Source organism: Calliphora vicina, chromosome 5 (genome assembly GCF_958450345.1).
Source record: "Calliphora vicina chromosome 5, idCalVici1.1, whole genome shotgun sequence".
Lineage (NCBI taxonomy): Eukaryota > Metazoa > Arthropoda > Insecta > Diptera > Calliphoridae > Calliphora > Calliphora vicina.
Genome location: NC_088784.1, coordinates 103,716,108 through 103,731,396, shown reverse-complemented (window position 1 = coordinate 103,731,396; position 15,289 = coordinate 103,716,108). Strand labels below are relative to the sequence as shown.

At 32.0% G+C, this 15,289-nt stretch overlaps 2 protein-coding genes across 3 annotated transcripts in view; both read right to left on the bottom strand.

The window, feature by feature from the left end:
- Positions 1-2,684: 2,684 nt before the first annotated feature.
- The window catches only part of LOC135962060 (uncharacterized), a 586,654-nt gene continuing 574,049 nt past the window's right edge, over positions 2,685-15,289 (bottom strand). For both annotated transcript variants that reach the window (XM_065513795.1, XM_065513794.1), the window contains exons 8-10: positions 13,348-13,432; positions 9,176-9,556; positions 2,685-3,124 (exon numbers count right to left, since the gene is read on the bottom strand). In XM_065513795.1, coding sequence (XP_065369867.1) covers positions 3,015-3,124; positions 9,176-9,556; positions 13,348-13,432 — 576 coding nt within the window. In that variant the 3' untranslated portion in view covers positions 2,685-3,014. The remainder of the gene's footprint in view (positions 3,125-9,175; positions 9,557-13,347; positions 13,433-15,289) is intronic.
- LOC135959766 (nuclear transcription factor Y subunit gamma-like) lies at positions 6,975-9,160 on the bottom strand. The gene is made up of 2 exons (XM_065510823.1): positions 9,031-9,160; positions 6,975-8,938 (listed from the first exon to the last, which is right to left on the bottom strand). The coding sequence occupies exons 1-2, from the start codon at positions 9,158-9,160 to the stop codon at positions 6,981-6,983; spliced, it is 2,088 nt and encodes a 695-aa protein (XP_065366895.1). The 3' UTR covers positions 6,975-6,980.

The window sequence follows — 15,289 nt, the reverse complement described above, 5'->3', positions numbered from 1 at the left end:
TTTATATGAAAAACTCAAAATATCTAAAATCGCCAATAACTTGGCTATTATGCGTTTAAATGAGAAAAGGAGGTCGATCTGTGATCATATTTCTAACCAAAAATCCATTTTTTATATGAAGAACTCAAAATATCTAAAATCGCCAATAAGAAAAACTCAAAATATCTAAAACTGCTTATAACTTGGTTATTATGCGTTTAAATGAGAAAAAGAGGTCGATCTGTGATCACTCATATTTTTAACCAAAAATCCATTTTTTATATGAAAAACTGAAAATATCTAAAACTGCTTATAATTACGCTATTATGCATTTAAATGAGAAAAGGAGGTCGATCTGTTATCACTCATTTTTTTAACCAAAAATCCATTTTTTATATGAAAAACTGAAAATATCTAAAACTGCTTATAACTTGGTTATTATGCGTTTAAATGAGAAAAGGAGGTCGATCTGTGATCACTCATATTACTAACCAAAAATATATTTTTTATAAGAAAAACTCAAAATATCTAAACCTGCTTATAACTTGGCTATTATGCGTTTAATTGAGAAAAGGAGGTCGATCTGTTATCACTCATATTTTTAACCAAAAATCCATTTTTTATATGAAAAACTCAAAATATCCAAAACTACTTATAACTTGGCTATTATGCGTTTGAATGAGAAAAGGAGGTCGATCTGTGATCACTGATATTTTTAACTAAAAATTGATTTTTTATATGAAAAACTCAAAATATCTAAAACTGCTTTAACTTGGCTATTATGGGTTTAATTGAGAAAAGGAGGTCGATCTGTGATCACTCATATTTTTAACCGAAAATCGATTTTTTATATGAAAAACTCAAAATATCTAAAATCGCCAATAACTTGGCTATTATGCGTTTAAATGAGAAAAGGAGGTCGATCTGTGATCACTCATATTTTGAACCAAAAATCGATTTTTTATATGAAAAACTCAAAATATCTAAAACTGCTTATAACTTGGTTATTATGCGTTTAAATGAGAAAAGGAGGTCGATCTGTGATCACTGATATTTCTTACCAAAAATCCATTTTTAAAATGAAAAACTCAAAATATCTAAAATCGCCAATAACTTGGCTATTATGCGTTTAAATGAGAAAAGGAGGTCGATCTGTGATCACTCATATTTCAAACCAAAAATCGATTTTTTATATGAAAAACTCAAAATATCTAAAACTGCTTATAACTTGGTTATTATGCGTTTAAATGAGAAAAGGAGGTCGATCTGTGATCACTCATATTTCTAACCAAAAATCGATTTTTTATATGAAAAACTCAAAATATCTAAAAATGCTAATTAATTGAGAAAAGGAGGTAGATCTGTGATCACTCATATTTCTAACCAAAAATCGATTTTTTATATGAAAAACTCAAAATATCTAAAACTGCTTTAACTTGGCTATTATTGGTTTAATTGAGAAAAGGAGGTCGATCTGTGATCACTCATATTTTTAACCAAAAATCGATTTTTTATATGAAAAACTCAAAATATCTAAAACTGCTTATAACTTGGTTATTATGCGTTTAAATGAGAAAAGGAGGTCGATCTGTGATCACTCATATTTCTAACCAAAAATCCATTTTTAAAATGAAAAACTCAAAATATTTAAAACTGCTATAACTTTGCTATTATGCGTTTAAATGAGAAAAGGGGGTCGATCTGTGATCACTCATATTTCTAACCAAAAATCGATTTTTTATATGAAAAACTCAAAAATCTAAAACTGCTTATAACTTGGCTATTATGCGTTTAATTGAGAAAAGGAGGTCGATTTGTGATCACTCATATTTCTAATCAAAAATCGTTTTTTTATATGAACAACGCAAAATATCTAAAACTGCGTTTAATTGAGACAAGAATCTTGATCACTCATGTTTCTCATCAAAAATAGATTTTAGCTAGGAAATCCTGCTTCCCTATTATTTTTTAAATGAAATAGCATTTCAATATAAAATATATTTATTTACGAGTATTTTTCTTTTACAAAATGTTTATAATAAATTGTATTCGCTTGCAAAGATTTATTTATACATCCATAAGTAAGGTTTTTACAATTATAATTTAAAAACAAACAAATTGTAAAAACGTTTGTCATATCTTGATTAGATAAAGAAGATGAACTTAGGACTTACAAATAAAATAAAATACATACAGATAGATGTTTTATTTCATTGAATTAATGAATTTAAAATTTTACATTTTTTTTGTGTAATAAATTTTTATATATCTTTTAAAGCAAATAATAATAATTAAAATAAAATAAAATAAATTTATGAAATAGTTTACATTATTACTATTTAATTTTAATATAGAGTTATTGGAGAAATATAATTAATTAACTAAAAATTGTTACAGTATGTAAGAAAAGTAAAATGTGACATAAAAACTTGTGGCAGTATAATAAAGTTTAAGAAATAATATGATTCATTGTTAAAATTATAAAACAATAGAAGAATTCTTATTAATTCTAAACCTAAAATCCCATATTGAAAGGAAAAGGGAAATAATTTCAAATCTAAATGTCTGAAAACCAATTTTTTATTGATATTTTGTAAAATAAAAATGACTTTGTTTGTTTGTTAATGTTGTTTTTGTTTAATAACATTTTCAAACATCATTTTAAATTTATTTAACTTAATTTTAAATTAGCTTTAACTTAAATATTGTTGTTTTTTTAGTGTTTATTTAAAGTTATGAAATTTTATACATTGAAATAATGATGATTATAAAATTAATGGCGTTTTATTATTAATTTAAGAAATATTTTAAAAAGATTTAATTATAATGTAGATAAAATAATCTCTTGCAAATACATATTTTCTTTTACAAATAGCAAAAATATATATTTTTAATGAATATTTTTGTTTAATTTAACTTAAAACTAAATTAATATTCCATCTCCTTGATGCATCCATTTCTTTTGTGTGTTTAAAAGTTGTTTGCTTTTGAATTTTTCTCATAAATTTGAAATTTTTGATTCTGTGAAAATTCTATCAATCCCATTCACCAATATACATGCTACGTGGGGTCGGTATATAACCTCGTGTTGGCAAAGGCAAACGTCCATAAATATGATTATAAGGTGACTCTACAATATCTGCATCTAAAGTGAATAAAAAACAATACATAGATAGATTTTATAAAAATTTTATATTTGAATTGTGATCAAATTAAAAATTTCTTTATATATTGTATTAACAAAAAATATTAACGTCCAAATATGTCCAATAATTTAACTATTTTAAGAATATGACATTATTGTTATTTGCTGTGACCAATATTTATTCTTTTATAACCAAAATAAATTTATATACACCGAACATTGGTTGAAGAGGTTGCGAAGAAAATCATTTACATCCTGTGATAAGACTAAGACAACAAATTTAAATTATTTTCTTTTAGCAAAAATTTAATATAAAAAAAACATGTTACTCTTTCACAGTGTTGCTTTTTTCCGTAAAAGATCACAAAAAAATGCAACTTGAGGGCAAAGTTTAAAAACAGTTGATCACTCACTGTGATCACTCATATTTTTAACCAAAAATCGATTTTTTATATGAAAAACTCAAAATAACTAAAACTGCTTATAACTTGGCTATTATGCGTTTAATTGAGAAAAGGAGGTCGATCTGTGATCACTCATATTTCTAACCAAAAATCGATTTTTATATAGAAAAAATCAAAATATCTAAAATCGCCAATAACTTGGCTATTATACATTTAAATGAGAAAAGGAGCTCGATTTGTGATCACTCGTATTTCTAACCAAAAATCGATTTTTTATATGAAAAACTCAAAATATCTAAATCTGCTAATAACTTGGCTATTATGCGTTTAATTGAGAAAAGGAGGTCGATCTGTGATCACTCATATTTCTGAGCAAAACTTGATTTTTTTATATGAAAAATTCAAAATATATACAACTGCTTATAACTTGGCTATTATGCGTTTAATTGATCTGTGATCACTCATATTTCTATATGAAGAGCTTGATCTGTAATCACTCTTACTTCTAACCAAAAATCAATGTTTTATATTAAAAACTCAAAATATCTACAATTTTGCGTATTAATTGAGAAAATGAGCACGATCTCAATGTATCAAAAACAGAAAGTTAATTATCTAAAGCAGGAAAATTAACTTTTCTAGTACATCGACTTAATACAAATTAAAATTTTAGATTATTTAAGGAATTATTAAGATATTTAGAGAAAATAATGTCAAAAATATTTGTTTAAATATGTTTATATATCGCACTTGATCAACAAGAGGGTATTAACTCAAAATTTTGTAAATTTCACTTTTTTCAAGAAATCAACTAACAACATCAATATCTATCTACTGTAAAAATTTCAACGTATTCCGATTACTCTTTCATCTCGAAAACAACACTTGAGACCATTTTCATGATAATATAGTGACTACTTTTATACAGCAAAAAGGTATTATTTCAAGTTAATACAAAAGTTGAAATAGAAATGAATCGTATATTTTCATATAAAAGGTATTATTTTGAGTTGAGCGTTTATTCAATTTAAAAATAATCAAAGTTTTTTATTTATATTTGGTTGTATTTTGAGTTGATACAGTTTTGTTGATAAAATTGGCTTTATTTTATGATTTTAATTCGAAATGTGACTCTTTTTATAATAAAATTGTTTACATTTTATCAGAAAAATGGTATTAACTCGAAAAATAGATTTTTTTTGCAATAATTGGAAAAATATAAAAGAAAAACAAAGTAATTATTTTTTTAAATGGAATTTACATACAATGATGTATTCAGATTATCAAATTCTCTTAAAATGTAACCACAAACAGTTTTTATCCTTTACTGAAAATTTTAAAATTTTGAGTTAATACCCTCTTGTTGATCAAGTGCGATATGTATATTCTGAATTGAAATAGTTTTCTTTCGAACCGAATTTCGCATTTTTTCCCAGATTTAACTAGTCGGACTTCCACAATCTTTTAATGGTTTCTTAATTAATTTAGTATTACACTTTTCCCGGGAATTCTTAGAAATGAACAAACAGATTTTTTAAATATTTCTCCGGGAATGAAAAACTTCCAGTAAATTTGGAACTCTAAAACTGATCAGTGACTTTTATTGTATCTGGAAAGACTTTGTCGGACTTCTTAAATCGTTTCTTGCTTAATTTTATTTTTAAATAATTTCCGGGAATGAAAGAAGTCTGAGAATGAAAAAAGTCGGGGAAATTTGGAACTATTGAACTGATTACTAACTTTTATTGTATCTCGAAAGACTTTGTCGGACTTCTTAAGTCATTTAATGGTTTCTTGCTTAATTTAAAAGGTCGGAAATATTGGACATGCCTGTTGTAAAAACCATCATTGTTCATAAGTTTTAAAACGAAATTTGCCGAGCGTATAGCGGGAAGAGGAACCGTGATTATAAGATCAACGATGCTGATGTTGATGGTAGTGATGTGAATTTGACGATATAAGAAAAAGACGTTTCTCGTTTTAAAAATTAATTTAAAAAAGAGCAGATGTGGCATTATGTTCAATATTAATATAGAATTGTCACGGGACTGAAAATAACATGTATTTATATCCTGCACACTTTGTGCAAGGAGAAATCAAACTTCAAAATTGTGTAGGGATCGGTCAAACCTGGATATAACTTTCGAAAATTAATGAAGACAAAAACCTGATTAGTTTCGTACATTTAGAAATCATGTGGCCGATTTTTGTGACAATCTGTCCACAATTAGTCATAGGTCCCATATATGACCCACTTCCGAAATAATACTATAACACGCAACTTTTACAAGTTCTGATATCTAAATTAAATTGTATACCAAAATGTTCCATATGAAAATCATGCCACCAAATTTTATGACGATCGGTCCATTATGGGTTGTAATTCTCATATGGGGATTCTGAAAAACAATTTAAAGCTACATTTTGGACACCTAAGTTTGAGGTAATTTTAGATCAAACTATTAAATTTTAAGAGGTTGGTAGGATAGACACACCGAGGGTGTGTATAAAATCTGGTATTCAACTTTGAAATTCAAGAAATCCCAGTAACACAATTTCACTTGCATAATACAAAATGTCAAAATAATCACCCTTATCGAATATCACCCTTATGAAATATCCATTTCCCTCGAAGGGAAAATTGCTATCGTGATATTCCCATGAACTTTTCATTCACAATAGTTAATTTTGTTCGTAACAGCTGTTTATTATTTACAAAATTCCATCTAAAAAATTCACAACATGGGGAATTTTTCACGTAAACAAACTTGATGAACGAAAAAAGGAAAATGGAACATATTTCATGTGAACTGTTTATTCGCGATAGGGGTGAATAATTTTAATTAAAACGCTAAGCGATCTTGTTCCACCCAACCATAATTTGCTGAAAAGAAATAAATATTTGGGGGATTCAAATGGTGTGCTATCATAATATATTAGGACATTATGACAATATGAACTAAGTAATAGCAGACCGTTTGAATCATCCAATTAATTGTTGTTACTCATATTAAAATTAAATCAACCTTCCATCAACCAAAGTTCATAATTTGTTACATTTTTACCATTATCTAATGTCATATTCTTAAATATTTATAAAATTATTATAAAAAGAAGGGTGTAAAAAGTTAGTGCAAAACCGTACCAAAAAAATATATGTATTGTATTGTATAACGAATAACGAAATTTGTTTATACCGTTCCAAGGGTCTTAAGTAAATGGGGTAACAAAAAATCAGGGTAAATATAAGGAAATAAAAGCTTTTTGAAAAATATTTACAGCAAGTATTAACAAAAATTTAATCAGTTTTGAAAAAACACCTCCAACTACTACGAAATATTTAATTAACAAAAAACCACTATAATGAAAAACTGTTGTTGGCACATAAAAAAATCAAACCTCCTATGGTAAAATTGAAGAAGAATATTGATTTTTTTTTGGGGAGGATTTGTTCAATAATCGAGTATTTGTATTTTCTTCATGCTTAAACTTCGGGGTTTACGAGGTTTTAAATAACCATAAATCGATTCCATGTCACTAAGGTCAACGCGACTAGAGGAGCGACCAATTCTAAATTGTGGTTGCTGCTGTTGTTGTAGTTGCTCCATGTTTTGTTGATGTTGTTGCTGTTGGTGGTGATGGTGTTGCTGTTGTTGGGCCGTTTCATTATCATTTTGTTTGTGTTTTGAGTCGGCGTTAAAGTGGTGGTTGTGTGTTGTGTGTATCGTTGTCTTATTACCGTTATTACTACCGTTATTAGTCAAACCCCCATTGCTGGGGTTCATAGCAGTCTTGTTCGTCTCTTCAGATCTTTGAAGATTATTGATTTTAGCGTCTTGTCTAGTTGTGCTGACATTATTGTTATTGTGATCTAAAGCTTGAAAATTATTCAATTTTGCACTAACCAAACCCTTAAGATTCATTCTCTTAGCTCCTCTCCACAGAGGAGGCGGTACTAGGGGTTTCAAAGTGTCATGATCATTCCGATCCGCAAGCTTTGAAAATGGTTTACGCTGTTCGTAGTGTAAATTCATTTGTGAATTGTATTTTTGAGCTTGTTTGTGGGTTAAATCTCCCTGACTTTTAATGCGATCATAGATATTGGTGGCAGAGGGAGCCTTTACTATGCGTTTACGTCCGCCATACATATAAATCGTACCCTCATCGTGAGGTTGTTCAAAAAAACTTTCGGTACTCTGTGATTTATTGCGCATTGCCAGTAGATTTGAGGAGGGTTTGTACAAGGGGTTTTTCGATTTGCCCTCTTTAGATTGTAATGATTCTTTTCGTTTGGGCGTGGGTGATCTTATCTGTCTTAATCTGGCCTTGTCCACATAGCCATCCGTTAAAGGATGTGGTTGACTGTCATTAGCTGACGGATACTTATTATGTCTAGCCGCATAACCATTGAATTTTTGGTTGTTCGGTTTTTGCATTTGTTTTTTATAGTCCAATTGTGTTAAAGTAAAATTTTCTATATCAAAATCTTGATCTAAATTGAAATCGTCATAGTTGTATGAATCGTCATAGCAGGCTTTACGATTTGCATAAGCCCTATAGTCATCGGTGCCTTCGCTCTGTTCTTGGTCTTCACGGCCCAGCAGGGAAACGTCACTGTCACTGCACCACTTGACAACGCCTCGTTTTAATTCGTTTTTGTAAAGATTTTTGGCTCCACTCAAACGTTGATGTTGCCTCAGCTGTTGTTGGCTTAAACTTCTGGGCGGTCGTTTGGGTGTGGGAGCTCCAAAGAGCGGAGCTAGTGTATAGCAACTAACGCAATTACAATTATTATCGATTTGGGCAGTGGTGGAAGAGGACCTGCGTGAAGGTCGGAAATGTTTGGAGTGTCTGCTGTCGAAATCATCATAGAGCGGTTCGTGAGTTTTAAAACGAAATTCTCCGGGCGTAGAGCGGGCAGAGGGGTGAGAGGAATGCATAAGGCAACCATAAGAACCATGATGATGAGATCGACGATGCTGATGTTGATGCTGATGGGAGTGATGTGAATGATGACGATGATGTTGATGATGTTGATGATGATTTTGGTGGCCTGATTTAAAATGAGCCTGATTATGATGTGAGGAGCTGTGAGGGGGCACAGGAGGCGAGTTATTCTGTTTAAAATTAAGATTTCTGGTCTGTCCGTAAATATTTTCGTGATTAGTTTTGGCTGTTTGTTCAATGGGGGGACTGGTGGCAAATGTCAAATTAGTGCTTAATTGTATTGAAGTTGCTGGTGCAATGGCATTTGTGGTATTGGTCAAGTGTCCTATGGGTAGGGAGGGCGTTGATGGCATGAGATTGCTAGCGTTAGAAGAGAGAGGAGTAGTAGTTAGAGAAGTAGAAGCAGAAGTGGAAGAACTATTGCCAATTTGTTGCTGTTGTTGCTGTTGATGTAATTGGTGCTCTTGGTAATTGGGTGCAAGATAGTTATAGAGAGAACTGCTAGCATTAGTGCTAGGGTAATAATTGTTTGAAGCCGTTTGTAAATGTTGTAACTGTAACTGTTGCTGTTGTAATTGTAACTGTTGCTGTTGTTGTTGTTGTTGGTGGTGATGTTGCAATTGTAAGTCTGTATTAAAGTTCGTAGCAGTCGCTGTGGTAGCAGCTGTCGTCGTCGTTGTTGCATTATGATTATAAATACCTATGCCGCTTTCATAACTGCGTGTCTGCCACATTTGTTGGGCCGCTGCCGCTGCCGCATGCTGAACATGATGATGGTGCATGGGATGCTGTTGCTGCTGCTGCTGTTGCTGGGCTGCAGCATGAGCTACAGCTGCCATCATTTGTTGTTGCTGGATGTGATGGGGATGCATGTGTGGTGGTTGTGGTGCATGCATTGCGGGATGCATGGGCATCATCACCGAAGTCTTCTTTTGGTTTGTTAGTGTATTCATGTGTTGTTGCTGTTGTTGAGCCGCTGAGCCATTCTGAAGTGCTGCTGCCTGAGCTTCTTTAGCCGACTTTGAGGATGATTTCACAAAGTTTGGCACACGTGCACGAAGACCACAATAGTAGGGATCGTCTGAAATGAGAGAAAGAAGAGAAAGGGTTTAATTTAATACAAAATATTGTAACTTTAACTCGAAACTTGAAATAAAATGAGCAACCTCTAAAAGTTTTCCGATTTTGCTAAAACGTTCCGCGTATGATTCTTATGATTCGTATATTCTAAAACAATTTGCTATTATGTAGCTTCTAAATATTCTAAAACTATACTTTTATTATACAAAACCTATTTCATTAATACAGACGAACTTCCAAAGCAATAACAAGAAAATCTCTATTCTTAACCCTTTGATAAAACTGATGGTGAAACATGTAGCATATTTTCGGGGTTTTAGGGCAATGTTATTTGAAAGGAACATGTTATTTGCTTATCAAACAACATTTTTTTCAGAAAAGAACACAAAGAAGGGAAGAATATTAAGGCATCATTTATGCCAGAAAAGAAAACGCTATTAGTTATAGAACATTATAATGTAAACAACAAAGTTTTTTTTTGCTACGAAAATTACGAATTTTGTGCCAACAAAGCGTCATTTGCGTCACTTTCCTTCTTTAATTGGAAAAAAAAGTGTCGCTGAAGCACACCGATGGCTCATCAAAGCTTATGAGTTCCATCGGTTTCAATGAGCGAGAGATGGTTTGTGCGGTTCAGAAGTGGTAATTTTGACGCGGAAGATAAAGATCGCCCCGGCCAGCCAAAAAATTTTGAAGACCAAGAATTACTCCATGAAGATGTTAAACTCTACAAGAACTCGCAAAATCATTGGGATCTACTCAAGCAGCAAAAAATCGAAAAATTTGTGAGCAACAGGATTCATCCAAAAGCAGGGAAATTGGGTACCATACGAATCGCAGCCGAGAAACCTTGAAAAACAATTTTGAATGTCCGAAATGATGCTTGAACGTTATAAAAGAAAATCATTTTTCCACCGAATCCTTACTTGCGATGAAAAATGGATCTATTACGATAACCCGAAACGTAAGGATCGTATGTGAAGCCCGGCCAACCAGCCGAATCGCCACCAAAGCCAAATATGCGTGGAGCTTGCAAAATCATTAGGAGATATTCAAGCAGCAATTTTAAAACGTTTGCGAGCAGCAGGAATCATCAGGAATCATTGGGTACCATACGAATCGAAGCCGAGAGACCATGAAAGACTGTTTTGCATGTCCGACATGATGCTTGAACGCTATAAGAGATAATCATTTTTGCACAGAATCATTACTTGCGATGAAAAATGGATATCATGAAGCGTAAGCGATTGTATGTGAAGCCAGGCCAACTTGCCGAATCCGCAGCAAAGTCAAATATCCATGGCGCTAATATAATGCTCTGCATTTGGTGGGAGCAAATATAGTTTGCAAAATCATTGGGAGCTACTCAAGCACCAATTTCAAAACGTTTGCGAGCAGCAGAATTCACCCAAAAACAGGCAAATTGGGTACCATACGAGGGACCTTGCAATACGATTTTACGTTTCCGAAATGATGTTTGCGATGAAAAATGGATTCATTACGATAACCCGAAGCTTAAGAGGTCGTATGTGAAGCCCGGTTAACTAGTCGATTTGACACCAAAGCGCTAAGGTAATTCTCTGCATTTGGTAGGAGCAAAAGGGTCCTATATCTTATGAGCTGCTGAAATCTGACCAAACCATCACAGGTAACCTGAATCGAGCGCAAATGATTATTTTGAAACGAGCATTGGCTAAAAAACGCCTAGACACATGTTGCAATACCTGTTAAAATTTATTTAGAAAGAAGTGGTTGGGAAGTTTTGCCCCACCCGCCTTATAGTCCAGACTTTGCCCCGTCGGAACATAATATCCGACATTGGCTCGATTCGTATTTGGCTTAAAAAATTCAGCAATTCTTTTGGATCGAAATTCATATGTTATCAGAAAGATGGTAAAATGTTATAGCTAACAATGGCCAATACTTTGAATAAATTTATATTGTACAAATGTTTCAAAATAAAACCAAAAAATTTGAAAAAATCCAGCATTTATATGTAAGTTATACACCCAATATTTTTAATCCATATTCGTTCGAATAATCGAGGAAATTTTAATAATTAATCGATCACTCAAATAACAAAAAAAAAATATGAACTTGTAAACGATTAAAAAAATATATTCATAAAATAGGTCAAATAATCTGAAAAGGATACACGGCGAATTGGTTGACTGAATACGGCTTTAATAAATAAAACAATGCCTTTTCAAATCCACCTTAAAGTAAACTTTAAAATGATTTCGCTTAAGCCCATCCTAAAAATTTCATTTATTGACCTAATATTAGGAAACTAGACATTTAATATTATGCAATATTAGAGTTTTATTTGAGTAGTAACCTTCTTTCAACTAATATTACTATTAAATTTAAATGAAATCGATATAGTCATATGAACTATAATAATATGTACAATGTAAAAACTATGTCGTCATTCTTCACTAGTCATTTAAGTTTTGGATTTAGTTAAATTGACTTAAAGACAAAAGCCAATAACTGAATTGCATGTTTTGTGATGTAGGTATGTAAATGTATCGCTTTCAAAACTGATCTTAAATGTAGAATGTTCATGTTTCTTATTTGAATTTTTGTTTTGTTTTGTTTGTTTTTTTTTTTTTTTGAGAAATATTGATTTGTCTATTATTATGCCACCACCAATGCCATTCACTTATAAGTGACTGCTGCAACACAATCACTCCCTCTATACGAGTACATATGTACACCTAAAACCATTCTACAAAAACGAGATCTAGTCGTATTAAATTTCCAAACCATTCATATTTTTCGTTTCGTTTTCATTACGTTTGGCCTCTGTGCTGAACTATTAATGGTCAAAGAGATATAAATTACATGAACAAAAATAAATAAATAAATATGTTTGAATGTATGTAGGTATAACAAATATTGCAGTATGTGCACACAATATTTACAAGTTTTTCTTTTTTAGTTTTTCCATAAAATTCAAGACATGCCACATTACGAATATTGTCTTGCCCATTTTTGTCTTTATTTATATAGTTTTTTGTTAGTTTATTGTGTTTTATATTCAGCTTATTATATCAGTTTTTTTTTTAATAAAAATCATGTTTCAAATAATACATAAGAAAGATATGCTGCTGCAGTAAAACATATGGCACAGTGTCCCAATAAATTGTCGAATGAAAATGCAAAAATTTTAAAATGATGACGGCTAAAGTCATAGTTAGGGAATTGCTTAATACGAATTGGAATGAGTAGGTACAATCTAGTGAGTTGCAGATACAGGGAGTTTTAGCAGGAGATGATATTTACGATTTCAACGGAGAGAAACACCAAACATTGTCATGTTATGCAGTGCTTTTCATGACACTGCTTGACAGGACATAACTCTGATCACAAATCAATTAACAAAGAACACAGTAAAGTAAATAAAATAAACCATGTAATTTAAATTTACAGAACAATTCATTGGAGATTACTGAACTTGAAAACAGCAGCTAGTGTTTTTCAAGACACAACACAACATAGTAATGACATAACACGACAATGTCATGCATTGCCATGGCACAGCATTTCGTTTGAGGCGACATAATCGTAGGCGTATGAAAATTATAATATCTTATCTTCAGAGTAACCCACTTTAACAAAGTATTAAAAACATAGTAAAAAGTAAATGAAATCCCGCAATTTTCCAAAATAACACCTCTGTTTGGTAACCTGTCGTTTCTTTACTACAACCTTAGTTTTCCACATCCGTTTTTGCCTCATTTGCGTTTTCCTTTAGGGTTGGGTTATCGACTTGGATTTAAAACTTACCATATTTTTTATTGTCTTTGCCTTTATCCGATTTACCACGTGACAATTTAATACGTGTATCCAATTCGATGTCATCATAGTCGGGCTGTAAGTAAAACAAAAAGCCAAAACATTAAAACAAATTACAGGAAAAACGTTTTTAATTAACGTTATTAGATACTATGCTAAAAAGTTTATGTAGATGTGTTTGAATTAACAAATTTAAAAAGCTTTGTGAATTTAAATATTACACAAATCTGAGGGGAAACTGCTGAAAATTAGATTTTAAGATTTTCATTTTATTACATTAGAAAATAAACTAATCTGTTCATTTTAGGATTATTTTAAAAGCTTTTTTTTTGTTTCTTGAAATATTATCAATAATTGCTGGCGTTCAAGTAGTAGTAATTCCACAACTAGTTCCAGAACGCATGAATATGCCATTACTCGCTCTAGTTTGGTGTTGCGAACGATGATTTTTCTTTGAAATTGTCACCTTCGGAACAAGTTTTACGGAAGCATTACGGAGCCAGTACCCTTTTCACAAAATATATAATAGAAAGAAACTAGTTTGTGTTCTTTGGAACTAGTCTAGAACCAATGTGTAACTAGTATAGAACGGGTTCCAGAAGTGGTTGCAATATCATCAGTTCTATGGATTTTATCAAAGAATCTGAAGAGGTTCTGATTATAGTCGTTCTAGAACTAGTGATTTTGGAACAAGCTCTAAAAATGTTCCAGGGAATATTGGGTGTATGACTTAAAAATGTGGGATTTACAATAGATGTGACACGGAAGATGACCCCGGTCAACCAAAAAAGTTTGAAGACCAAGAATTGGAGGAATTACTCCATGAAAATTGTTGTAAAACTCAACAAAAGTTTGCAAAATCATTGGCAGCTACTCAAGCAGCAATTTCAAAACGTTTGCAAGAATCAGGATTCATCCAAAAGCAGGGAAATTGGGTACTATACAAATTGAAGCTGAGAGACCTTAAAAGAAAGATTTTTCATGTCCGAAATGATGCTTGAATGCTATAAAAGAAAATAATTTTTACATCGAATCATTACTTGCGATGAAAAATGGATCCATTACGATAAGCCGAAACGTAAGAGATCGTATTTGAAGCCGGGCTAACCAGCCGAATCGACACCAAAGCCAAATATCAATGGCGCTAACGTAATTCTCTGTACTTGGTGGGAGCAAAAGGGTCCTATCTATTATGAGCTGCTGAAATCTGACCAGACCATTACAGGGAGCCTGTACCGAAGGCAACTGATTCGTTTGAAGGGAGACATGAAACCGTAATATTCCATCATGACAACGCTGGGCCACATGAAAACTTTTGAAAACTATTTTGTCTCTCCCACCTTAAAGTCCAGACCTTGGCACGTCCGACTATTAATTGTTCGATTGATGCAGAACGCTCCCTCGTTCTTGGCCTCAAAAGATAAGCTGTTCTCTTGGCTCGGAATCCATACATTGTCAGAAAGATGAAAAAGTAAGGATATTCTGGAAGTACAACTCCTCCTCTACTGACGTTTAAAATTTCCCAGAAATCGAACTAGTTTTTTTTAGCTGCGTAATGGGCTCAAATCTTACCCCCTGTCTGAACGAAACATCAATTTGTCAACTCAATGAGCAATTTCTTGTGAGCATACTATGAATTTGTGTGGTGTGGACAACTCTTGTCGTTGTTATGTTCTTGTTAGAACGAACTTAACATAACATTGACATGAGTTGTCCACACGAGACAAATTCGTTGAGGGAATAAATTGTTGGCTTGTCAAGACATGGGATTGCTTTATGATGACACTACGACAAATGTTCTTCTGTGTGGGGAAAACGTATCAATGCTGATGTTCATAATTTTCTGTAATTTTTTTTTTAAATAGCGATTAGTTTTTATTAAAACTTACATTTGATGGCAGACATCGTTGTGCAAAAAAATATTCTGACAACG

Excerpts from the sequence above, each read along its gene's own strand:
- LOC135959766 (XM_065510823.1), bottom strand. The coding sequence starts at position 9,160 with ATGCAACAACGACGACGACAGCTGCTACCACAGCGACTGCTACGAACT. Across the intron at positions 8,939-9,030 it reads TTACAACAGCAACAGTTACA|AGCACCAATTACATCAACAG; the intron begins GTTACAACATTT and ends CCAATTACCAAG.